Here is a 26,598-nt window from a genome sequence, read left to right as displayed (position 1 = left end):
TACAGCATGCTGAGGGGTAGGGGTAGGCCTAGAGGACGTGGACGCGGCCGAGGACGCGGAGGGCCAAGTCAGGGTGTGGGCACAGGCCGAGCTCCTGATCCAGGTGTGTCGCAGCCGACTGCTGCGCGATTAGGAGAGAGGCACGTTTCTGGCGTCCCCACATTCATCGCCCAATTAATGGGTCCACGCGGGAGACGGTTATTAGAAAATGAGCAGTGTGAGCAGGTCCTGTCCTGGATGGCAGAAAGTGCTTCGAGCAACCTATCGTCAACCCGCAGTTCTGCGCCGTCCACTGCTGCCAATCCGAATCCTCTGTCTGCTGCTCCTCCTTCCTCCCAGCCTCCTCACTCCACTACAATGACACCTGCTCAGGAGCGGGAACACTCCCAGGAACTGTTCTCGGGCCCCTGCTTAGATTGGGCAGCAGCGGTTCCTCTCCCACCAGAGGAGTTTATCGTCACTGATGCCCAACCATTCGAAAGTTCCCGGGGTCCGGGGGAAGAGGCTGGGGACTTCCGCCAACTGTCTCAAAAACTTTCTGTGGGTGAGGAGGACGATGACGATCAGACACAGTTGTCTTGCAGTGAGGTAGTAGTAAGGGCAGTAAGTCCGAGGGAGCAGCGCACAGAGGATTCGGAGGAAGAGCAGCAGGACGATGAGGTGACTGACCCCACCTGGTGTGCAACGCTTACTCAGGAGGACAGGTCTTCAGAGGGGGAGTCAAGGGCATCAGCAGGGCAGGTTGCAAGAGGCAGTGCGGTGGCCAGGGGTAGAGGCAGGGCCAGACCGAATAATCCACCAACTGTTTCCCAAAGCGCCCCCTCGCGCCATGCCACCCTGCAGAGGCCGAGGTGCTCTAAGGTCTGGCAGTTTTTCACAGAGACGCCTGACGACCGACGAACAGTGGTGTGCAACCTTTGTCGCGCAAAGCTCAGCCGGGGAGCCAACACCAACAGCCTCACCACCACCACCATGCGCAGACATATGATGGCCAAGCACCCCACAAGGTGGAACGAAGGCCGTTCAGCGCCTCCGGTTTGCACCCCTGCCTCTCCCCCTGTGCCCCAACCTGCCACTGAGATCCAACCCCCCTCTCAGGACACAGGCACTACCGTCTCCTGGCCTGCACCCACACCCTCACCTCCGCTGTCCTCGGCCCCATCCAGCAGTGTAGTTCAGCGCACCGTCCAGCCGTCGCTTGCGCAACTGTTGGAGCGCAAGCGCAAGTACGCCGCCACGCACCCGCACGCTCAAACGTTAACCGTCCGCATAGCAAAATTCATCAGCCTTGAGATGCTGCCGTATAGGTTTGTGGAAACGGAGTCCTTCAAAAGTATCATGGAGGCGGCGGCCCCGCGCTACTCAGTTCCCAGTCGCCACTACTTTTCCCGATGTGCCGTCCCAGCCCTGCACGACCACGTCTCCCGCAACATTGTACGCGCCCTCACCAACGCGGTTACTGCCACGGTCCACTTAACTACGGACACGTGGACAAGCACAGGCGGGCAGGGCCACTACATCTCCCTGACGGCACATTGGGTGAATTTAGTGGAGGCTGGGACAGAGTCAGAGCCCGGGACCGCTCACGTCCTACCCACCCCCAGAATTGCGGGCCCCAGCTCTGTGGTGGTATCTGCGGAGGTGTATGCTTCCTCCACCAAAGCACCCTCCTCCTCCTCCTCCTCCTCTGTCTCGCAATCAAGATGTGTTAGCAGCAGCATGTCGCCAGCAGTCGGTGTCGCGCGGTGTGGCAGCACAGCGGTGGGCAAGCGTCAGCAGGCCGTGCTGAAACTACTCAGCTTAGGCGATAAGAGGCACACGGCCCACGAACTGCTGCAGGGTCTGACACAGCAGACCGACCGCTGGCTTGCGCCGCTGAGCCTCCAACCGGGCATGGTCGTGTGTGACAACGGCCGTAACCTGGTGGCGGCTCTGCAGCTCGGCAGCCTCACGCACGTGCCATGCCTGGCCCACGTCTTTAATTTGGTGGTTCAGCGCTTTCTGAAAAGCTACCCACGCTTGTCAGACCTGCTCGTAAAGGCACGCCGGCTCTGCGCACATTTTCGCAAGTCCCACACGGACGCTGCCACCCTGCGCACAGTGCAACATCACTTTAAGCTGCCAGTGCACCGACTGCTGTGCGACGTGCCCACACGGTGGAACTCTACGCTCCACATGTTGGCCAGGCTCTATGAACAACGTAGATGTTACCATACAGCGCGGCACGGGGTCCCGCGGTCGGCGCGCGTCGCTCCGGCGTCGGCTCCAGCAGCCTGGAGCCCTGTGTCGAGGTTATCCCAGCAGCTTGGGATGGCCGGTGGGCGGCGGCATGGGCGTGTCCGCCCGTAGGGTGCCGCCCGCACTCCTCCGTTCTTCTTATACAGCAGTGGGTGGAGTTGCCTCCTCCCACTCTCCGCCCGGGGGCGGAACCTTGTGGTTAAGAGACTGGCAGTGATGTGAGCTCACTGCCAGTTATTGGTTCTGCTTTCATCTAGTCAGTCTGTCTGCAGTTTACCTCAGCCAGTCCCTAGTTGTCTGTCAGCCCTGCTATCCTTTCTCAGCCTGTTTCTGTTGGTCCTGTTAGCCCCTAGTCTGGTCTGTCCCAGTCAGCACTAGTTGCTATTCAGGTCCTGTCTCTCTGCCTGTGAGCTCCATCTCCAGCCCTGCTTGTACTTGTAAGTTTTGTTGGTTTGTTCCACCTGCCTCTTCTGTCGGCACTCTGTCCCCTATTAGTAGTTCCATCTAGGTAGTCGCCAGGTCCCTAGCCAGCGCAGGGACCGCCGCCCAGTTGTCCGCCTGGGGTTAGCCAGGGCCGAGGCAAGTAGGCAGGGACAGTGGGGTGCGGGAAGATCAGGGCACCCCATCTGGCGCTCTGGGGGGCAGAGTGCCGTAACATAATAACTGGCCCTTAAAATACTTTTTTTTCATGGCGGCGATCAGCGCCCTTGCAAACCAGCTGCAAGACCTGGTGCCGGTGATCCGGGATTTGTCAGCTCGCATGGTGGCCCAGGAGCAGTGGGCGTTGTCGCAGGGGCAGAATGCCTTTACCAGTCCCGAACCCAAGTGCCCTCTCCCCGAGGTGTTCTCTGGGGAGAGGAACAAGTTTTTCGTTTTTCAACAGGCGTGTCGCCTGTTTTTTCGGATGCGTCCCCGTTCTTCGGGCTCAGAGGCCCAGAGGGTCGGGCTTATAATGTCCCTGCTGCGGGACTCTGCCCAGACTTGGGCCTTTTCTATTCCCGAGGGTTCCCCCTCCCTGCAGTCGGTGGACTCCTTTTTTCAGGAACTCGGGGGCATCTTCGATGAGCCGGACCGAGTGGGGTTGGCGGTTTCACGGTTGCTGGCGCTGCATCAGGGGTCGCTTTGTGTGGAGGATTATTGCTCCAGTTTCAGACGCTATGCGGGCGACACTGCATGGAACGAGAGTGCCCTGAAGGACGTTTTTCTGCAGGGTCTCTCGGACGCGGTCAAAGAGCTGTTGATCTCCCATCCCATTCCCGGGTCCTTAAAGGAGGCCATGGAGCTAGCGGTGAAGGCAGATAGGAGGCTCAGGGCTGGGAAGCAGGACAGGCAGACCAGTAGAGTCAGGGAGGTCGTTTGTCCGGTTCCTTCCTCTTCCGTACCAGTCTCTGTTCCCGAACCTATGGAACTGGACCCGCTGGACCCCAAGGAGCGACGCCGAGTTCGGTTATTGCATCATCTCTGCCTCTACTGCGGGAAAGCTGGACATCGGGTGATAACCTGCCCCCTGAGGCCTCAGCGCCCACAGTCCGAATCGGCAGAAAGACTCCCAGTCCTAGGCGATTGCAGGGAGGGTCGCCTAGGACCACAGGTACGTCCTAGACTTCTAATACCCTGCCAGGTTAGATTCCGGAACTTCTCCCGCCTAGGGCAGGCGTTTATTGATTCCGGAGCAGCCGCTAACCTGGTAAGCATGCGTCTCGTTGAGCCCCTGAGGGCGGAATTTTTGGCGCTGAAGACGCCAATTCGTTTTGCTAGCATTGATGCTACTCCTCTGGCGTCGGGCTTGGTACGATGGAGGACCCCAGTGTTACAACTCACTGTGGGGGGTCGCCATTCGGAAGGTCTATCATTCCTGGTGATGGAGAAAATGTCGGTAGACATGGTACTAGGGATGCCGTGGCTGGCGTTGCATAACCCCCAATTCGATTGGGCCACTGGGGAGCTAACCCAGTGGGGGCCGTTCTGCCATAGCCATCGCGCTTCCCGTCCTCCCTGCTCAGTCGATACCGCACTCAGTCCCCGAGGTCTCACTTACCTTCACACCCCGTCCGCCTGCCCTGCTGCTGATGTCGCCACCGATGCCCTGCAGGGGGGACGGAAGAAAGGGGTGGGGTCTCGTATGCAGTTGCGTTGTGAGGAGAGTCTGTCGGTGTTTGAGCCGTACAGGTTGGGACAGAAGGGGTACCGGTCCTCTGGAAATCGCAAAAGGAGGGGTCGCAGGGGGTTCCATAAGTCTGTGTCGAAACCTGTTGTCCCTTCGGTGATGCCCACCTCCGGTCCCCCGCCGCCCACCCCGGTCCGTGATGAAGTTGAATACGAGGCCCAGGAGATCCTGGATTCTCGCCGGGCTACAGGAACCTTACAATATTTGGGGGCCCGGAAGAGTTTTTTGGAGTATGATAGCTCAGATGACAGTGATTTTAAAGTTGGAGATGCCTCAGATTTTGAAGGCAGCGTCATTGGTAGCGAGGATGGGTCAAAAGACAGTGGTGAATGGTTGGACATTGACTCGGAAGACGACCTGAAACATGACGATATGTCAACGGTTGGCCCTGAAGGAAATGGGGCAGCCACAGACTACCGAAGTCATGGACCTGAGGATCAGCCCATGGTGACCGCTCAGGAGGGTCACATTCTCGGGTTGGTACAGCGTTTTCACAGCCGCCTCCTGGATAAGCCTGGTCGAGTTTCCGGGGGCCCGGAGGTCCCCCGTCAGAGGGGGGGTAATGTTACCATACAGCGCGGCACGGGGTCCCGCGGTCGGCGCGCGTCGCTCCGGCGTCGGCTCCAGCAGCCTGGAGCCCTGTGTCGAGGTTATCCCAGCAGCTTGGGACGGCCGGTGGGCGGCGGCATGGGCGTGTCCGCCCGTAGGGTGCCGCCCGCACTCCTCCGTTCTTCTTATACAGCAGTGGGTGGAGTTGCCTCCTCCCACTCTCCGCCCGGGGGCGGAACCTTGTGGTTAAGAGACTGGCAGTGATGTGAGCTCACTGCCAGTTATTGGTTCTGCTTTCATCTAGTCAGTCTGTCTGCAGTTTACCTCAGCCAGTCCCTAGTTGTCTGTCAGCCCTGCTATCCTTTCTCAGCCTGTTTCTGTTGGTCCTGTTAGCCCCTAGTCTGGTCTGTCCCAGTCAGCACTAGTTGCTATTCAGGTCCTGTCTCTCTGCCTGTGAGCTCCATCTCCAGCCCTGCTTGTACTTGTAAGTTTTGTTGGTTTGTTCCACCTGCCTCTTCTGTCGGCACTCTGTCCCCTATTAGTAGTTCCATCTAGGTAGTCGCCAGGTCCCTAGCCAGCGCAGGGACCGCCGCCCAGTTGTCCGCCTGGGGTTAGCCAGGGCCGAGGCAAGTAGGCAGGGACAGTGGGGTGCGGGAAGATCAGGGCACCCCATCTGGCGCTCTGGGGGGCAGAGTGCCGTAACAGTAGAGCTATAGTCGAATACCAACTCCAACATGGGCGGCGCAGTGGGAGTCAGCCTCCTCAATTCCTTTCAGAAGAGTGGGCCTGGTTGGCAGACATCTGCCATGTCCTTGGTAATTTTGAGGAGTCTACCCAGGTGGTGAGCGGCGATGCTGCAATCATTAGCGTCACCATTCCTCTGCTATGCATCTTGAGAAATTCCCTGCAAACCATAAAGGCAGCTGCTTTGCGCTCGGAAACGGGGGCGGGGGAAGACAGTATGCCGCTGGATAGTCAGGGCACCCTCATGTCTATATCTCAGCGCGTTGAGGAGGAGGAGGAGGAGGGGGAGGAGCATGAGGAGGAGGGGGAAGAGACAGCTTGGCCCACTGCTGACGGTACACCGGCTGATTGCCTGTCATCCTTTCAGCGTGTATGGCCTGAGGAGGAGGAGGAGGAGGATCCTGAAAGTGATCTTCCTAGTGAAGACAGCCATGTGTTGCGTACAGGTACCCTGGCACACATGGCTGACTTCATGTTAGGATGCCTTTCTCGTGACCCTCGCGTTGCACGCATTCTGGCCACGACGGATTACTGGGTGTACACACTGCTCGATCCACGGTATAAGGAGAACCTGCCCACTCTGATTCCCGAAGAGGAAAGGGGTTCGAGAGTGTTGCTATACCACAGGACCCTTGTGGACAAGCTGATGGTAAAATTCCCAGCCGACAGCGCTAGTGGCAGAAGGGGCAGTACCGAGGGCAAGGTAGCAGGGGATGTGCGTAGATTGAGCAGCATGTACATCCCAGGCAGTGCAACAGTCTTTAAGGGCCTGGCCAGCTTTATGGCTCCCCACCAAGACTGTGTCACCACTCCCCAGTCAAGGCTGAGTCGGCGGGAGCACTGTAAAAGGATGGTGAGGGAGTACGTAGCGGATCGCACGACCATCCTCGGTGACGCCTCTGCCCCCTACAACTACTGGGTGTCGAAGCTGGACACGTGGCCTGAACTAGCGCTGTATGCCCTGGAGGTGCTTGCTTGTCCTGCGGCTAGCGTCTTGTCGGAGAGGGTGTTTAGTGCGGCTGGGGGAATCATCACAGATAAGCGTAGCCGCTTGTCAACCGACAGTGCCGACAGGCTAACACTCATCAAGATGAACAAAGGCTGGATTTCCCCAGACTTCTGTTCTCCACCAGCGGACAGCAGCGATACGTAAGCAATACGTAGGCTGCACCCGCGGATGGAAGCTACGTTCTCTCTCACCATCCAAAACGGGGACATTTCTGCTTCATCAATCTGTGTCTAATATTCCTCCTCCTCCTCCTGCTCCTCCTCCTGAAACCTCACGTAATCACGCTGAACGGGCAATTTTTCTTAGGGCCACAAGGCTCACTCAAATAATTTTTCTGAACAATTTTTATAAGTTTCAATGCGCTTAAAGGCGTTGGAACTTTAACTTGAACCAATTTTTCGTTACACTGGGCTGCCTCCAGGCCTAGTTACCACTTAAGCCACATTAACCAAAGCGATTCACCTGCCATCTTGGTTGGGCATGGCCAATTTTTACTGAGGTACATTAGTACTGTTGGTACACCAAATTTTTGGGGCCCTCACCTACAGTGTAATCATAGCAATTTGTATGTTCTTCGCCTGCACTCATGGTACAGAAAGGTGTGTGGGGTTGGCCTACACTTTAGCTACATAAATGTAACTTGGGCCTTGGCTATACTAAGGCTACTGAAATGGAACATAGACTGCGCTCCCGCTATACTGCTGCTTCGGAATTGTTACTGGGGCCTGTCTTGAGTGCTACTATTGCTGACATGGAACGAAGACTGCGCTCCCGCTATACTGCTGCTTTGGAATTGTTACTGGGGCCTGTCTTGAGTGCTACTATTGCTGACATGGAACGAAGACTGCGCTCCCGCTATACTGCTGCTTCGGAATTGTTACTGGGGCCTGTCTTGAGTGCTACTATTGCTGACATGGAACGAAGACTGCGCTCCCGCTATACTGCTGCTTCGGAATTGTTACTGGGGCCTGTCTTGAGTGCTACTATTGCTGACATGGAACGAAGACTGCGCTCCCGCTATACTGCTGCTTCGGAATTGTTACTGGGGCCTGTCTTGAGTGCTACTATTGCTGACATGGAACGAAGACTGCGTTCCTCCTATAATGCTGCTAGTGATATGTTAGTGGGGCCTGTCCTAATGCTACGGCTGAAATGTTACGAATTCTGGGCTCTGCCTATACCGCTGCTAATGGTATGTCTCTGGGGTGTGGAAACAGAGGCTTCCCAAAGACATAATGGCGGCGAGGCCATTTCCCACCAACGCGGTTACTGTAAAGGTGCATATAACCACGGACACGTGGAGAGGACACGTAGTGCCTCAAAAACATCCCCCTCCTCCTCCAACAGGGAAAACATTCTTGGCAAATGTCTTTGCATTGGTTCGTCTGGTGGCAGTCCAAGAATTTCACCTTTACCGACACAACAAGAGAGCCCCCACACCATCCCCCCGCCACGGCCCACTTAATCCTGGCCGCATTCCGAAAACCAACAAAATACAACCGTGCTACTAGGTCCGCAGTCACCACCACATTACCACCAACGCGGTTACTGTAAAGGTGCATATAACCACGGACACGTGGAGAGGACACGTAGTGCCTCAAAAACATCCCCCTCCTCCTCCAACAGGGAAAACATTCTTGGCAAATGTCTTTGCATTGGTTCGTCTGGTGGCAGTCCAAGAATTTCACCTTTACCGACACAACAAGAGAGCCCCCACACCATCCCCCCGCTACGGCCCACTTAATCCTGGCCGCATTCCGAAAACCAACAAAATACAACCGTGCTACTAGGTCCGCAGTCACCACCACATTACCACCAACGCGGTTACTGTTAAGGTACATATTACCAGTCTGACTGGGGCATGCAGACACCTTGACAGAATGAATAGTGTGTGGCACATAGGTTCCCCATTGCTATGCCTACGTGTGCAGCTCCTGATGGCGGTGGCACAGGATTCTATTTCTCATTGCTTCTGTACAGCATTGTGGGCTATCGCCCCGCCACTTTTAAAGAGGGTCGCTGCCTAGCCATGCCAACCCTCTGCAGTGTGTGCCTGCGGTTCCTCCTCATGGCAGACGCACTTCTAAATAGACATGAGTGTGGCGTGGCATGAGGGCAGCTGAAGGCTGCGCAGGGACACTTTGGTGTGCGCTGTGGGGGGGAGGGGGGGGCGGTTGGTCAGCATGTAACCCAGGAGAAGTGGCAGCGGAGTGTCATCCAGGCAGTGATTGTGCTTTGTTGTTGCTAGTGTGGTGCTTAGCAAAGGTATGCCATGCTAATGAGGGCTTTTCAGAAGTAAAAGTTGTTGGGAGGGGGGGGGGGGGCACTCTTGCCGGTATTGTGGCTTAATAGTGGGACCTGGGAACTTGAGATGCAGCCCAACATGTAGCCCCTCGCCTGCCCTATCCGTTTCTGTGTCATTCCCATCACTTTCTTGAATTGCCCAGATTTTCACACATGAAAACCTTAGCGAGCATCGGCGAAATACAAAAATGCTCTGGTCACCCATTGACTTCAATGGGGTTCGTTGTTCGAAACGAACGCTCGAACATCGCGGGAAGTTCGTTCCGAATAACGAACACCCGAACATTTTGGTGTTCGCTCATCTCTAGCACCAACTTATTCTGCAGTGCTTTCAAACTGCAGGGGAACACAAAACAAATTACATGTGGTATACAACTATTTGGTAAGAGACGGGGTGGGGGTGAAACGGGAGGTGCAGGGGCAGGAGATGAGGCACAGGGGAACACAAAACAGTACAAAAATTACATATGGTATATCATTATTAGGAAGCAGAACGGAGGGGTTGATAAGGAGGAACAGGGGCAGAAGATGTATATGATCGGCAAAGTGGAAAGTGTGGCGAGCCATGGGGAGCGGCAGGGGGCATGTTGTGGGAGGTGGGTTGGTGGGGAATTGGATCAGGACATTTTGTATGCCTCCCTTGACAACAAAAGTGGGCAGCCAATTATGAGGAAGGTAGACCCCTTGTGGGCAGCAGTACAGGGACATTTATCAACACAGAAATGTCATTTTAGGTAAAGAAAATAATTTTCAGTTTTGCTAATTCTCACATTACTTAGTATTATTAACACAAGTCTCAAAGTGCAGTCACCCTTTAAAGATGCATAATTTATGCTGATATTACAAGAAATGTCTCTACTGTTTTGCCACAGGTTGGCGCCCAAGAAGATCTATTCTTTTCTGCAGCTGGGGAGCTGAGGAATATGGACTTATTGGCTCTACAGAAAGCGTAGAGGTGAGTTTCCTCAGCCATATCTAAAGACATATAAGTGGGTTGATGTTAAAGGGGTTGTCCAGGATTAGAAAAATCCTTTGACTACATGTCAAAATACATTTGACATGTATTATTAGCATAATCTTGATCTCAGTCCAATATATAAAGCATTACATTCCTCTCTCGGTCTAGAGCATTGTTTCTCAACTCCAGTCCTGACACCCCCAACAGGTCAGGTTTTCAGGATTTTCTCGGTATTACACAGATGATGTAATTATTGTCAGTGCCTCTCTCCATAGCACACAGGCCAAATCCTGTCCGCCACCTCATTTTTTGTGGCCCGCTGGTCATGCAACAACCTAACAGGCACTCCACTTATCCAGCCTGCAGCTGCGGTCCGGCGGCAGTGCAGAGTCTGTGACGGCTGACCTCTAACCTTTGGTCTCTGCATGTGCTATTCTGAATGCAATTCGGATGCCAAGGCGAGAGATCAGAGGTCACAGACTGCAATGCTGTCACCAGCCTGGAGCTGCAGACTGGGTAAGTGGAATGCCTGTAGGGATTCTGGCTGGCCAGAGGTCAACAGGAGTCACTATTACTACTGGTACTACTATCGAGTTACTGTTACTACTGGGGACACTATGGGGGTACTGATGTATCTTAATGCCACCAGAAGCGAGGGGTTTGACGGGGGTAGCGTTGAAGACCCTTCTGGGTTTCCATGAAGAATAGCTGGATACACTGTCCCTGCGGCCATGTTCCCCCTGGAGCCCTGCTACACTCCTTGGCCCCCTCACTCACCAGATCAGTAGCGCTGTCCGTGGGGCCATGTCCCCTGTGCAGTACAAGAAGTCTAGGGACCCCTTCACAGTGTTGTCCGGCTGAGCAAGAATCAGCATTGATGCGCCCTCGCTGCAGGACAGCTAATTTCCGAAGGGGGTTTTCCTCCAGTCAGTGCTGTTGCCTCCTGCGTGCTCCCCGCTGTGCTGCCGAGGGAGGCCAGTGGATGCTCAGCACAGTGCTGGTGATGCAACCCTGCCGCCGCTACAACACAGCAGCAGCTGCTGCCAGTGGAGCGGCGGTGCTGCGGAGGCACCCCGCTGCCGGTACTACATAGTAGCTGCAACAACAGCCCACAGAGCGATACAAAGAGCCAGAAAAAAAAAACAGGCGCAGCAGCACAAGCCAAGGAGCCGCACACATAGGGAAAGCAGCAGCTGATGGAGCGGCTGCTTGGTGAGTTACACAGCTGGGGGGGATGAAACAGCACACTCACAGCTAATTGGGAGTTAGGGGTGTGACAGGCCCGTACCTCTCTGAAAGCCCTGTCGCACCCCAAGCCTCCGGTGGCGTCAAGGTACACCAGTACCCACTATAACTATTGAAACCTCTATGGGGGGTCACTGTAACTACTGAGGCCACTATTGGGATCACTATTACCACAGGGGCTACTATAGAGGTTACTCTTACTACTGGGGCTACTATGCGGGTCACTATTATTACTGGGGTCACTATGAGAGTCACTTACTACCATGCGGGGGCCATGGGGACTGGAGTTTTAGAAATACTGGTCTAGATCCTAAGTTCACAAGCTGTCATAAATGTATCCCAAGGGGTACACACCCTGTCTCTAGGGGTTCTATACACTGTCCAACAATGTGATTTTAAGTTGTTTTTTTTCACACAAAGCATATTTCTCGTCTGTGTGCTGTCCATGTCTCCATTTTGGTAGCACTCCCTCATGCAGGTCAGACTTGGTGCAGTGTACCAGAGTCCCTCCGTCCAAGACTCTATCGGTATCAGAAGTAAACAGTTGGACAGCATGCAGTTGAAACAGTCTAGATGCACACAGTTGCAACGTTTCAGGCTCAACGCCCTTTGTCAAGTATATCCAGAAACTTGGAGTACTAAGAGTTATTGACAGGAATTCAGCATGGATATAGGTAACATCCGAATCTAGGTCAGACTGTGTGTCAAAGTCCTGTGGTAGGGTATGCAGGGGGAACTTCAGTCGCCAGCTAGACGGATATTGTCTGTGATGAGGCAACCCCAAGTTCTATACAGTATATTATAATTATACACCTATACACAGTACTTTTTTTATGGCACTGAATAGTAAAGTCAAGTCTGGGGGAGTTACCAGGGACATACCTATAGAGAGATTCTAAGATTCTAAACATGCCATTGGTTTAACCTTTTTTATATTCATTGCCTAGTAGCATAGAGGATATCAAATTTTTCCATCACACGTTTAGTGATTAGGCTTTGTTTGCATTGACCAATTCACTAGGCCCAGTTGATGGGGTCAGTACTTGACTTGCCCTAATATTTTCATGCCGAGTGGACTAGGCATTCCCTCCTTCTACTGCTATTCCACTCGCCTCTGCACTGTCCTGTGCACTGCTCGGTCTGTTTACACAGGGAGCATGCAAGGCAAGTTCACAGTCGAATGTCCTCCTTTGAGCCCCTCTTCTCTACCTCTGGTAGATGGAAATTATGAACAGTTGGCCACAAGATTGTGAGTTTGTGAGATGAGCATTAAGAAATTTAGAGGCATAGCAAAAGGCGATGCTTAGAAATGCTGAATACGCTCAAGTGGCCAATAGCTAGCCAATCTTTAACACTTGGAATGACAGATAAAAAGTATTTTTTTTTCAATCAATTACCATTTGTTTGTATGAAAGAATATGTCCAATACATGGGCAACATTTAGCATATATTAACGAAATCTGCATTACGTCTGTGTCTAGCACTATCCTACTACTCTTTTATTTCCATAAGTGTGATGCATAATGTAGATTAGCCCTGTATGTTAATGCAGATTAGGTACAAATAACAGGAAATGTAATTTCCTTCTAACAGGAAATGGGAAAAGTTTTAGGACCTCGGACAGTAGCTTACATCAATGTGGACCTGGCTCTTGCAGGTAAAGTAGAAGAAGCAATACTGATTAACCACTTATGTTCTATTAAAGGGGTTTATGATAATAAAATAAAAGCCACTTTTTTTCTAGTAACAGCGCCTTTTGTGCATTGCTCGGATTGCAGCTCATCCAGGTTAAAGCGAATACTGGATATAAGCCATCCATGGAGAGGAATAGTGCTGTTAGAGGTCTACTAACAGTTTTGTTTTTCTATACAGTTTCTAAGCCTGTATAAACCTACTAAAAAGAGGGGCTGAGAAAGGATTTTGAACATTTCCATGTATACATACACTATACTATCAAAAGTAATCGGACACCTGAGCAAGTATCAAAATTAGTATTTGTTTCCAGATGTTAATACTTAGTGGGGCTCCTTTGGCCCTAATGACATTGGATACTCTCTTTGATATACTTTCTACTAATGTCTGATACACTTCAGTTCATATTTCCCTCTACATCCTGCAAACTTCTGGTGCGTTTTCTCAAAGAAGATGAATGCTGTTCATATTTCTTGACCTGACATTGTAGTGTATCACAAAGTTCAGTAGGGTTCAGGTTGGGACAATCGTGGAGCATCCATATCCTCAAACCAACGTAAAACATCGTTGGATTTGTGACAAGGTGCATTGTCTTATTGAAAATATTACTAACCATTTCCAGAGTATTGTCACATTGTCAGCAGCACATTATTATCTAGAATGTTAGGGTACACCTCCATGGTTCTTGTCACTACAATCAACAAATCAAGGCCACGCCATGTAAAACATCTCCAGACCATGACAGAACCTCCACTCTCAGGCAAAAGACGTTCCTCACATCCAGGTAGATCCGTCCAATTTGGAGATGAAGTAGAGCAACTCGTCACTCTATCTTATGTAGCGTGGTTTAGGACATGTGACATGCTAATAAGACAAAGTCCTTTCTACTGATAGGGGTGTCAAAATACTTTTGGTAGGATAGTGTATATCTATTTTTATCTGATAAATTGTAACAGAATATATGAATAAGGGCCACTATATATTTCTCAATCATTTGCCATTCTATTCTGTGCAGTATAAAGCTCATTAAAAGAATACTGTACAATCTAACCAACCACTAGGCTCAGTATTGAGTTGTATGAAATTGTCCATTTCAAAGATAACCTCTTCATGTTGAAGTGTTTTGACCTCTTTTAATAATGTTAATTAAATAATATTTATTTTGATTCATCTGCTTTGAAATGCTCCTTTTTATATTGCACTTTGTTCTGTATTTTAGATCCTTTGATTCATATTATGTTTTTTTTTATTATACTTTCCATTATTTACTCTTTTGTATAATATCCTAGTGAGCATAGCAATATTGTCAGAAAGTGGATGTGGACCAGATTTGCCACACTCTGATTTGTTTGGCCTAGATCTGGAGGCAGCACTTGGAGAACCCTGGTTTCTCCCTTTACCCCCTCCATTTGGGTTTTGGTCTTCAATGCTGGGTCCCCCAACCGTTACTCATAGAAATAGTCTCAGTAGTGTAGCAGCTGACACTACACAAGGCTGAGGTGTGATTGTTGACAGTGTGAATACAGACGTAACTAGTAGGCAAGCTGAGATCAGGACAGGCAGCATATACTTCAATACGATAGACAGGTAAAAGGTCAGGGCTGGCTGAGCAGGTTCAAATACGTTAAACGGGTCAGTCAGCGAACAGAGAACGTCACCCAGTAAACGTAACTTGTGGTTGGAATGCATTTTGCGAGAAAAACATGTCACATCACACGTCGGTACATGCGATTTTCATGCACGTTTTTCACATTTGTGAAAATCGCATGTTGTTTCAATAGGGAAAATAAAAAAATCCAATCACTCACGTATAACTCACAACTGCATGTGAATGTGGTGCAATTTTTTTTTTGCTCTCATAGAAAATAATGGTCAATATCACCCAAAAAGTAAGACATGCTGCAATTTTTCTGTTGTAAAATAAAAAACACCCATATAAGTATACCCATTCTAAATTATGGGTTATTACAATGTGCGAGTTCTGTACGTCTCGCAATCACACAGGACTTACATGTTTCTCTCACTTAGGGCGAGCACCCACTGGCGTTTGCGTTCTCCGCGGGGGAAAAACGCAGCGTTTTCGCCGCGTTTCTCGCGTTTTTCCGCGCGTTTTTCGCGGCGTTTTCGCGGCGTTTTCCGTTAATTTCCATTGACATTCATGGGTGCATTAGGAGAAAAATAGGGACACATATGCAACTGACAGTTCCTATGTTAACAACGCAAACGCAACGCAAAAAAAAACGCCAGTGGACAGGAACACATGTTATCTCTATGCCTGTGCAGGAAAAACGCAAAACGCAGGTAAAAAAACGCCAGTGGGTGCTCGCCCTTAGGGAAAACCTCACTGCAAACCAATACATACCTAAAGCTATATTTACACAGGGGATTTTCGCACACTATCCCTGTGGCTTGCGAGATGCACAAAAATTGTATGTGAAAAGACCCTATTATTTTAAAACGGTTAATTTACATGGGCAATTTTTTTTCTTGGGCTGAGAGTCCAAAAAAAAAAAAAAAAGAATCGTAACATTTTTGGGCGATTCTGTTCCAGAATTGATCATTCTTTTCTATGCAAAAAAAAAAAAAGAAGTTTTCATCACACTTGCATGTAAATGCTTTTTTCAGGCGAGTGAGACAGGAATTTCTATTTTCGCTGCTGGAACAACATGCTTGCTAAATGCATTGCAATTGCAGACAAAAAAAAATCAGATTTACAAATGCGATATCGGATATGAGTTTCTCAGATCAATATCACACTCGCCCAGAGGCGTAACTTGAAGCTTCTGGGCCCCAATGCAAAATCCCCAAATATAATGCTTTATACATAATATCGGGCTCCTTAAATGCAGAGGAGAGGCCTTATGGGCCCCCTAAGGCTCCTGGGTCCGGGTGCAACCTCAACTCTTGCATCCTCTATAGTTACGCCCCTGCACTCGCCCATGTAAATGGCCTTGGGGGAAGAATGCCTAATATAGCCAGAGCTAACAGTAAATAGTGGAGGGATAGGTTAGCAGAGCGCACTCTGGCCCATTTAGTCAGGGGGCAGGAGTGCGTGCGAATACTATGGGCAGGGAACATGCAGTTTGTGCCCTGGGAGCAAGGATGGCATTCAACCGCAGCACCAGCACTAGAATGTGGTTGTCTTCTGCTGGAGTCTTGGGGTCCGTTAAGGTGTCAGTCAGGCCCTCGTAGAGTATGTTTGGATAGGGGAATTCAACACAGATTTTTCAAGGTGGAATCCGCATAGAAAACCGACAGCTAAGCAACAAATGTCTGGCACGTATTTTGCGGTGGATTCACTCCTGTCAATAAGCAAAACTTTCATATTGAAATTCCAACACAATTCTATGTGGATTTGCGTCAAGAAGCTGTGGTTTTTGGAGGAGGAATCCACACGAAAAAAATCTGTGTTGGATTCCACCGTGTATTGAAAGGCCATGTTTACGCATGGCGGAATTTCCTCTGCAGTACTGCAGAAATTACACAGCATTTAGGCTGGGTTCACACGGGGTGTAATTGCAGAGCAATTTCCGTGCAGACTTTCTGCATGGAAATTCTGCCCGCGGCTATTTATCCTGGGATTAGCCATCAAAGTGGACGAGATTTGCAAAGATCTCGTCCACACACTGCGGCCGATCCATTGCGCCTAAGCCACGCTGAAATTGATATGCCACGCAGAATTTAAAGACGCGGCATGTCAATTCTTTCCCTTTTTCTGCGACGAGCTCTCTCCTCTCTATGGGAAGAGATGGCAGCAGCTGAATACAGGCGGTGAAGCCGCATTTCTCCCGCGAAAATCTTGCGGTATTTTCGTGTGGTCATTCCCCGGAATTTCAGTCTCGTGTGAACCCAGCCTTTCAGTTGAAGCCATATGAAGGAGATTTTAAAAATTAATTTCACATAGTGCAGAAAATTTCTGCAACGAGTCTGCATCGCTTTTGAAAAGTCTAATACTGGAGATTCATGCTGTGGATTTCAGTCTTTGAAATAAAAGGGTTAAAATGTGAGCATCCCTACAAATCTTCAGCCAAATCTACACCATTTAGGCGTGGATTTGGCCACTGCATAAGTACATGATTGAGCATCAGCCTTAAACGAGCATGCTCGCTCATCTCTACACATATCGTTTTCACGAAAAACACTGCATTTTTCTACAGTTTTTTTTATCTGTAGGTCAATGAGCAGTTATGTAGCAACGACAAACTGCTATTTTTTGTGCTTTTTTTTTTTTTTTTTTTTTTTTTTAGGTACATGGCACTTTATTTAAAACACATGGTCTAGGTATAAGTCTCTTCACAAATACTAGCTGTTCTCCACAAAGAGAAACTATACCCCTTTTGACCCAGCCAGCCAGCAATCTACTGCCCACTGACGAGATGTACCCGCTCTTTCTCTTTGCCCACCCCACCCCCCAAACAGTCAGTCTGTGTATGGTTAACGTTTCCTCCTGGAGGAGGCTCTGGCTTTTATTCCCAGTCATGTTACAAGGCTTGTTAAAAGGTCTAACATTGACTTGCAGGAATGCTGCCTTCTAATAGGTGGCGCTGTAGAGGCATTCTTCTATCTTCCCATTTACATTGAAAAAAAATGCATGTCAAAAATGTGCGCTAAATAAATGTAATGGTAGAAATCAGGTTGAGGGGTCAAATAGGTAGTGTAATCAGTCAAATGACAGGTGAAAAGCAGCACAGGCAAAAGGTGGTAAAAAACTAGGATCAAGGTATATAGCTCCAGAACTGGCAAGTAGCAAAGCATCCTGTATATAAATAGTGTTCCTTCTAGTGTGATTGGTACACTATGCATAGCCGACACCCTGCCATGGAGAACAAAGTGCCGGGACACCATGGGATTTTAAAAAAAATGTCTTTATGTTTGGTCAGATGGTCTTTGTTTTTGAATAACAAACAAATGAACTAGCAAGAAATGAACATACAATTCATAAAGGCAAAATCTAATAGAGTTTATGATATGAGAAAAATCCATTTGAATCGCTCTTCTGACTGGCTGAATTGTTAAACTACCAGCTTTACAAGCTTCTGTCTCCCAGCAGATGGTACGTAATGGAGCAAATATCAGATAATGGAGGATTTTAGAGGCTGAAAAAGAACAAGACTGGCATCCTGGATGCCGCTTACTGAAGAGGTTTAAAAATATACATTGACCTCATCTATTTCACAATTCGTTCTGGAACTGAAAAAATAAAATTGTTGAACGATTCTACAGAGTTTTTTTCTTTCATGTGACTTTTCAAAAGATTAAGATAACATTACCTATGCCTATAACTTCAGACTGCCATAGGGTTATCATATTAACATTTAGGTTGTGTTTATCTTTGTCTTGACTTTATTTGTTCCCCAGAACACACTTCTTGATTTATGATGAAATCTCTTCCTTACAGGAAATTCCACCCTCCGTGCACTTGCTACTCCCATCCTGCATAAACTTCTGTTTGAAGCAGCTAAGAAGGTACATCCATTCAAATAGTACAATGGCAATGAGCCAGAATTATGTTATAGCATTTCTGTTGGGTATGTTAGTAATTCATTATATTCAGTCTGTACATGTCCACTAGAGCTGATCAAAGGTTTGCATGATCACAGTTATGATTAATGAGGATCACCGAGGATGCTTTGTTGCTGGCCTTGTGATTATGATTTACGGTATATGATGTCAATGTATCATTCATACTTCAAATCCCTGAATGTTCTTACTGCTCAGATGACTCATATTTCTGGAAACAGGGTATCATAGAGAACAAAGATTACAGGTACTCTATTACCTTCGAAACTGGTGAGTTTACAGCTGGGCAAATGTAGCCCATTGGGGATTTCCTTATCTTTATGGCCTGTTATATACTGTATGCTTTCTGTGAAGATATAACTGGTAAAGTAGTCAAGATCAGTGGATGTGGACCCTCTGTGCCACATACTGGTTTGGCTTTGCAAAAAATCCAGAGGTGCTACCTGAGGAACACAGGTTTTCACCCTGTAACCCCACCAGTGGGGATCTGGGCTTCATTGCAAGTCCCCAGGCTGTTATACTGGAAGTGGTCTCAGTAATGTGGCCGCTGCTGCTACAATGGACCAAGACGAAGGTGTGAACAAAGGCGAGTCAGACTAACTGGGTCGGGGAACTGACCAAAGAGTAAGCCAGAGGTCAGGACACACAAAGCAAGTTCAGCATGGTATAACAGGCCAGAAATCGGAGCAGGCAACAGACAGAAGAATGTACAATGCAACAAGGTGAGGTCAGGAGAAGAAGAATGTAGCAAAGTCAAACATAGCCAAAATCAGAAACCAGAGAGTGAGCATAAATAAGATAGTACTTAAGGTGGACCAAAAGACTGAAAACTCAGGCACCTTCCTTAGGGCTTATTCAGACGACCGTATATCGGCTCGGTTTTCACGCCTAGCTGATATACGGTGTCCTTGTCTGCAGGGGTAGGAGGATGGAAGAGCCAGGAGCAGAAACTGAGCTCCCGCCCCCTCCTCGCCCCTTGCCACTATTTGCAATAGGAGGGGATGAGACGGGGGCGGAGCTAAGTACCGACGCTTAGCTCCACCCCCGCCCCCCATTGCAAACAGTGGCGAGCAGCGGGGAAGGGGCAGGGGCTCAGTTCCTGCTCCTGGCTCTTCCATCCCCCGCCCCCCTGCAGACAAGGACACCGTATATCAGCTCGGCGTGAAAAACGAGCCGATATACGGTGGTCTAAATAAGCCCTTAGGGAGGGCGCATGATATAGCCAGGCGTACCACAAAATTGGCAGAGGAAGATTTAGGAAGGTGTACATAGGTCCTGTATGATCACAAGCAATGCCAATATACACGTAAATGCTGCTAAAGGAATTCAAGGATGTTTGTTTTTCTAACCTCATGCAGGCCCTTTAAGTAGTTGGTAATACAATACTTTATTGTGTAGTTAATCTTAATTTTTAATATAGTTTTGTGTTTGCATACAATTTTAGTATACGTTTCTGACCTTTTACTGCTACAGATTCACAGCATGGACAGAGCTGTAATAAATGCCACATTTCACTAACCTGGGCATCGGAATGATATCCAGCTGAGATGATCGATTAATTGTTAATGGCTACGATTAACCTGGGCAGCAAAGTTTCACCAAGTGATTCCCAACAGGAATCTAAACATAGAATTTTGCAAATCTTTTCATCACTTCTTTAAAAGTACACAGGCCATTAGTTTCCAGAAATCACAAAGCTCTAATTAAAAATCAATTTATAGTATAGGGGAGGGTCTGACTGATCCACCAGAAGACTAAGAGATCCTTTATTGAGACCAGGTTCCGATGCAATGCTAAGCCAGAAAGATCCAACAAAAGACAACCCCATTAGAGTCAATCACTTGTCTCTACTCAATATATCTGACAGGTTGGTTTACAAATGCTCTATTCTTAATTTGAGGGAATGATGTTCTGTTTAAAAAGATTTTGGTGAACCCACTTCTCAGAACTCTATAAGATCAGATACTTTTCAAGTAAATGATGATGCCTAAGCCTACTAGACCTTTCCAGAGAGCTAATTATTAGGGTGCTATATGTTAACACTTACTTTATGAGGTTGAGGTCTGTATTGCTCAGTTTAGGGTGCATTCACACGAGCGTGTGCCGTACATAGGTGTGCACAAAACACTGCACCTGCCTACGTGCACAAACACAAGTAAATGCAGGTCTGCGCAGTGTTGCTTTTAATGGGGCTGAGGCTGCTGCCAGCGGCCCCATTGAAAGCAATAGGCTGCCGGCAAGTCCTGCAGGGATTTTTCAGGGAAGGGCTTTAAATATAAGCCTTTCCCTGAAAAACATCCGTAGAATGTGTAAAAAAATAAAAGATATGTATGCTCACCTCTCCGCAGCTGCCGCAGCTCAGACGTATTTTACCTGTCTTCACCCTGCACTGTTCTGACTGTCTTTCAGCAGTTGGGGATTTAAAATCCCCGCCTGCTGAAAGGGCTGTATCTGATTGGCTGAGCACTCAGCCAATCAGATACAGCCCTCAGCCATTCATTAACTGACAGCTAAGTGCTGCCTGTGATTGGTCACAGCACTCAGCCAATCACAGGCAGCTGTTGGCCATTTTTAGAAGTTGAGCCAACACCATCCTCAGCCTGATGTGACTGACAGCTGCTTCCTGCTGCAACAGTAGGGATAAGTGAGAACACTGATTCCCACTGTTAACCCCTCACATGCCATGATCAATTTTGATTACCGATGTAAAAGTTTCAGAAAGGACACTCCCTCTGTGACATCATTGTTCCTCCACCATGTAATTGCAATGGGTTGTCATGGAAACCGGACACCGCTCAGTTGCATCCAGGTCTGCCATGGCCTGTGATCACTATGTAAAGCAGTAATGCATTACAGAAAAGAAGTACTGTAGGGAATTACCAGAGTGATCATAAAATCACAGGTTCAAGTTCACTGCAGGACATAAAAATTGTAAATAAAAAAATATTTAAAAAAAGGAAATAAAATAGTAAAATAAAAACCTTCCATGCACTCTCGCTTCTTTTGTTAGAAAGAAAAATCTAAAAATGTTAACACATTTGATTTTTTTTGCCCCCCCAAAACACAATATATATATATATATATATATATATATATATATATATATAATTTTTTTTTCTATAAGAAACATATTGTGCAAAAGTAGGAAAACCTTTAAAAAAATTTTAATTTTGCGATTGTTGTAATCGTACTGACCTGCAGAAGAAAATGTGTCATGTCATTTATGCAGTATGATTAACGCTGTAAAACACAACAATGGCAGAATTCATCCCTGCCCTTCCAAAAAAATTCATAAAAGCTATGTAATAAATTATATGTACTCAAAAAATAGTACAAATAAAAAGTACAGCCCGCCATACAAAAAATAAGCTCCCATATGACCACATTGGCATGGTTACAGCTTTTGAAAGTAGAGATGAAAATCCCCCAAAAATCATTGCATCCTTAGGTCCAAAATAGGTTGCGTCACTAAGGAGCTAAATGAGTTGTATCACAAAAGCAATTATTCCACAAAAGCAATTTATCTCTTATCCACAGATAGGGGATGAGTTTCTGAGGTGGGAATCCGACCACCGACCACGACCATGATCCATATGTATCGCTGATTAGTGGTGAGCGCTGGCGGGCACTGCTGCTGCTCCCCCGCCCCTACCAAGAAAAAATGTTGTTTTTTAGTTGTATCATTTATCAAACTAAGGGCTCCTGTCCACGGGCGATAAGTCATTGCGTTATACACTGCGATAATCCGTCCGCGGGTAACGCAGTGAATGCTCTCTATAGCATTGATATGGAAAGAGTAGCCCCGCCGTCCATGAGCAGAGAATCACAGCGATTCTCCGCTCACGGAATTCAATTCGTGGCATGCCGCGATTTGCCACAGTGAGTTTATCTGTCAGATAGGCGCAGCACAGAGACCTGACAGCTCTCTCCCCTGCTCCCCCGCAGTGGGATATCGCTAGCGATATTCCATCACGGCCATGGACAGGGGGCCTAAAGGGAATGATTGTTGCCAAACACAGGAGGGGTTACAATATCTAAGTGGTAAGCTTGCTTCTGGTGCTGTACTTATCTATTGAGATTGGGTTTGTGCTGTATTCATGTACTGAGCTTGGTTTTGGTGCCGTATTTATGTACTGAAGTTAATTTGTGCTGTATTTATGTTTGAACTTCGTTCTGGGTCTGTATTTAGTTCCTATGCATCATGCTGTACCAAGGTTAGTTTTGGTGTTGCATTTATATTACAGAAGGCAGAGGTAAACAGGTTATGGAGGGTGGCTATTCGCGGGCCCCTGATGTCTGCTTGCTCCCAGCCTACAATTTGCCCGACAGCCCCTGCAGTTGATGAACAATGATTTATAGGTCCATGAGTGATAATGTAATGATTTATTGCTGATCATACGCTCGTTGCATGTGTTTATACAAAGCAATTATCAGGGAAATCACTTGATCTAACAATTATTCGCACAATTATCCTGCTATTTAAAAGCCCCCTTAGGCCTGATTCACATGAATGTATTTGCGCATTAAAAATTGGCACGTGCAATAAGCAGAACATAGAACGCATTGATTTCAAAGTTGTCACAGAGGCAGAATATGTCTATATAGTCTTCAAAAAACTGTTCACAGAATAGACACTAAATATAAAGCTACAAATTTTATTTCAATTAGTTAAACAGGGCCTACTAGTCGACCTAGATGTGTCATAACGGCGATAGTGGCAGGACGCAGTCGGTCATAAACAAACAAGACACACATGTATACACTCAGACAAAAAAAACCTAAGCTACTTTTTCTAGATAGTAATTTTTTCCATGTATCATAGAGCACAGGGAAAGATAGAGATGTACCACGCATGTAACCCGTAAGGCCAAGACACTAGGCCATATGTATGGTTAGCGTTTGGTAGCTTAGTATACAGAACTGCATCTACCTAAGGGTGGACACCCACTGGCGTTGTTTTCTCCACTGCGCTGTGAGAGTAAGTGAAAACTCTTGCAGCGCAGTGCGAGAAAAAAAACGGGATCACGCCGGGATATCGCCAGTCTTTTCAATGGGGCCAGCGGCAGCAGTGCTAGCCCCATTGAAAAGATATGGAGCATACCACGGACTTCTGCCACAGCTGTCACAGCTGTGACAGGAGTTCCCTTCATCCCCGCGGGGACCGCAGGGATGAAGGAATCCTCTGCCACAGCTGTGACAGCTGTGGCAGAAGTGCAGCATGCTATCCCATTGCTTTCAATGGTATCGGCTCTGCTGCTGCCGGTCCCATTGAAAGCAGTGGTTTGTGGCAAACCCTATAGTATGATTTTCGGGGAAGGGCTTGAAATATAAGCCCTTCCCTGAAAATCATCAATAAGTGGTAAAAAAAAAAATTACTCACCTCTCCGCTGCTCAGACGCATCCTCCTGCTGGCTCCCCGACACTGCTGTCCAGCACTTTCAGCAGGCGGGGATTTAACATAGTAACATAGTATGTAAGGCTGAATGAAGACAATGTCCATCTAGTCCAGCCTGTCTATCCTACTGTGTTGATCCTTTTCCATATCACTTTTCCCCAGCGGTACCCCATGAAGTGAATATTTGTGACATCCGTTTCTCCTGCCCATGTGCATAGTCTTACATTTTTCAACATTGAACTTCATTTGCCATTTTCCTGCCCAAGCCCCCAGCTTATCCAGGTCCGTTTGTAGCCGCACATTGTCCTCCGTTGCATTAATTATATTGTATAATTTTGTGTCATCTGCAAATATTGATATTTTGCTGTGCAGCCCCTCTATCAGGTCATTGATAAATATGTTGAACAGAGTGGGGCCTAATACTGAACCCTGTGGCACCCCGCTAGCGACTGTGGTCCAATCAGAGTAAGAACCATTTATTACCACCCTCTGCTTTCTATCATTGAGCCAATTTTTTACCCACTTACAAACGTTTTCGCCCAGTCCGAGCTGCCTCATTTTGTATATTAGCCTATTATGTGGCACAGTGTCAAAGGCTTTAGAGAAGTCCAGATATACAAGATCAATAGATTCTCCCTGGTCCAGCTTAGAGCTTACTTCATCGTAGAAACTGATCAGATTTGTCTGACATGAGCGACCCTTCATGAATCCATGCTGGTGAGGAGTTATTCCCTTATTCTCCTTAAGGTACTCATCAATGGCGTCTCTCAGAATCCCCTCGAAAATTTTTCCCGTTACTGAAGTGAGACTTACTGGCCTGTAGTTACCAGGCTCACTTTTGCTCCCTTTTTTGTAAATTGGAACCACGTTGGCAATGCGCCAATCCAATGGTACTACACCGGTCTTAATAGTGTCCAGAAATATTAGGTATAGCGGCCTAGCTATCTCGTCACTTAGTTCCCTTAGTATCCTTGGGTGTAATCCATCTGGGCCCGGCGATTTATCAATTTTAGTTTTCTTTAGACGCTTCCGCACCTCCTCCTGCGTTAGGTATGAGATATTTTGTGAGGGGTTCGTTTTATTCCCCTGCATCTCGTATGGCATTTCCTTTTCGTTTGTGAATACACTTGAGAAGAAACTGTTTAGTAGATTTGCTTTCCCTTCGTCATCATCAATGATTTCTCCTGCATTGTTTTTTAAAGGGCCAGAGCTCTCCCTGCAAATCCTTTTGCTGTTGATATAGTTGAAAAATAGCTTTGGGTTGTTTTTGCTCTCTTTAGCGATCCGTCTTTCTGCTTCCTCCTTGGCAGTTTTGATCGTATCTTTGCATATTTTGTTTTTTTCCCTGTATGATTTTAGCGCTTCTTCGCTGCCTTCTTGCTTTAGTAGTTTGAACGCTTTCTTTTTTTCATTTATTGCCCCTCTTACCGTCTTGTCGAGCCACATTGGTTTCCTTTTAGTTGAGTTTCTTTTATTTTTAAAGGGAATGAACTGCTCACATGAGGTGATTAGGATCCTTTTAAACTTTTCCCATTTGTCCTCTGTACTGTTATTTTTGAGGATGTTGTCCCAATTAATGTTACCGATAGTAGTTCTAAGCTCATCAAATTTTGCTTTACTAAAGTTTAGCTTCTTTGTCGCTCCTTGATAAGGCTTCCTATTGATTGACAGCTGGAAGTTGAATATATTGTGGTCACTGTTCCCCAAGTGCCCCTCAACCTGCACCCCCTTTATACGTTCCGGTTTGTTGGTTAGTATTAGGTCCAGAGTGGCTCTCCCTCTTGTTGGTTCCTGCACAAGTTGGTTCAGGTAATTGTCTTTAATTACTCTCAAGAACTTATCACCCCTGTGAGATTTGCAGGTTTCGTTCTCCCATGTTATATCTGGGTAATTAAAGTCCCCCATGATAATTACTTCGTTGCGCTTTGACACCTCTTCTATCTGCCTTAGTAGTAAGTTTTCAGTTTCTTCTGTTGCTTTTGGTGGTCTATAGAAGACCCCTATCAAGATTTTGTTATTTTTTCCTCCCTGTATTTCTACCCACAGAGATTCCACCTGTTCGTCTCCTACCCCTATATCCTCCCGTAGCCTCGGCTTCAAGTTCGATTTGACGTACAGACATACCCCTCCCCCTTTCTGGTTCCTTCGGCCTCTTCTGAAGAGATTGTACCCCTGCAAATTCACCGCCCAATCGCACTTATCATCAAGCCATGTTTCCGTAATTCCGACTATATCATAGTTTTCATCAGTCATTCTCGTTTCAAGCTCACCCACTTTACCAATCAGACTTCTTGCATTCGTGGTCATACAATTTATATCATTTTTTTTGTTTTTTAAATTCATTTTGTTGCTATTCGTACTTATGGCTAATCTGTCAGTTCTAACTGTACTAACCCCACCCCCTGCTCGACCCCCATTCCCTTTGCTTGGACCCAGATTGCTAGTTACACTGGCTACCCCACTATTTCTCATTTTACCCTCCCCCCCAGTCCCTAGTTTAAACACTCCTCCAGCCTTCTAGTCATCTTATCCCCCAGCACAGCTGCACCCTCCCCATTAAGATGCAGCCCGTCCCTACGGTAGAGCCTGTAGCCGACAGCAAAGTCAGCCCAGTTCTCCAGGAACCCAAATCCCTCCTTCTTACACCAACTCCGAAGCCACTTGTTTACCTCCCTAAGATTCTGCTGCCTTTCTAGCGTGGCTTTAGGTACAGGTAGTATTTCCGAGAAAACTACCCTGGAGGTCCTCGCCCTGAGCTTGGACCCTAGGTCCCTGAA

At 47.7% G+C, this 26,598-nt stretch overlaps 1 protein-coding gene across 1 annotated transcript in view; it reads left to right on the top strand.

The window, feature by feature from the left end:
• LOC136571795 (putative N-acetylated-alpha-linked acidic dipeptidase) overlaps nt 1–26,598 on the top strand; it is a 114,347-nt gene that overhangs the window by 56,022 nt on the left and 31,727 nt on the right. Inside the window, exons 9-11 of the mRNA XM_066572423.1 lie at nt 9,884–9,966; nt 12,808–12,871; nt 18,305–18,372. Of these exons, the coding sequence (XP_066428520.1) occupies nt 9,884–9,966; nt 12,808–12,871; nt 18,305–18,372 (215 nt within the window). The remainder of the gene's footprint in view (nt 1–9,883; nt 9,967–12,807; nt 12,872–18,304; nt 18,373–26,598) is intronic.

The sequence above is a fragment of the Eleutherodactylus coqui genome, chromosome 6, assembly GCF_035609145.1.
Source record: "Eleutherodactylus coqui strain aEleCoq1 chromosome 6, aEleCoq1.hap1, whole genome shotgun sequence".
NCBI lineage: Eukaryota > Metazoa > Chordata > Amphibia > Anura > Eleutherodactylidae > Eleutherodactylus > Eleutherodactylus coqui.
The sequence above is the reverse complement of the archived record's forward strand: the minus strand, read 5'-3'. Positions and strand labels throughout refer to the sequence as shown.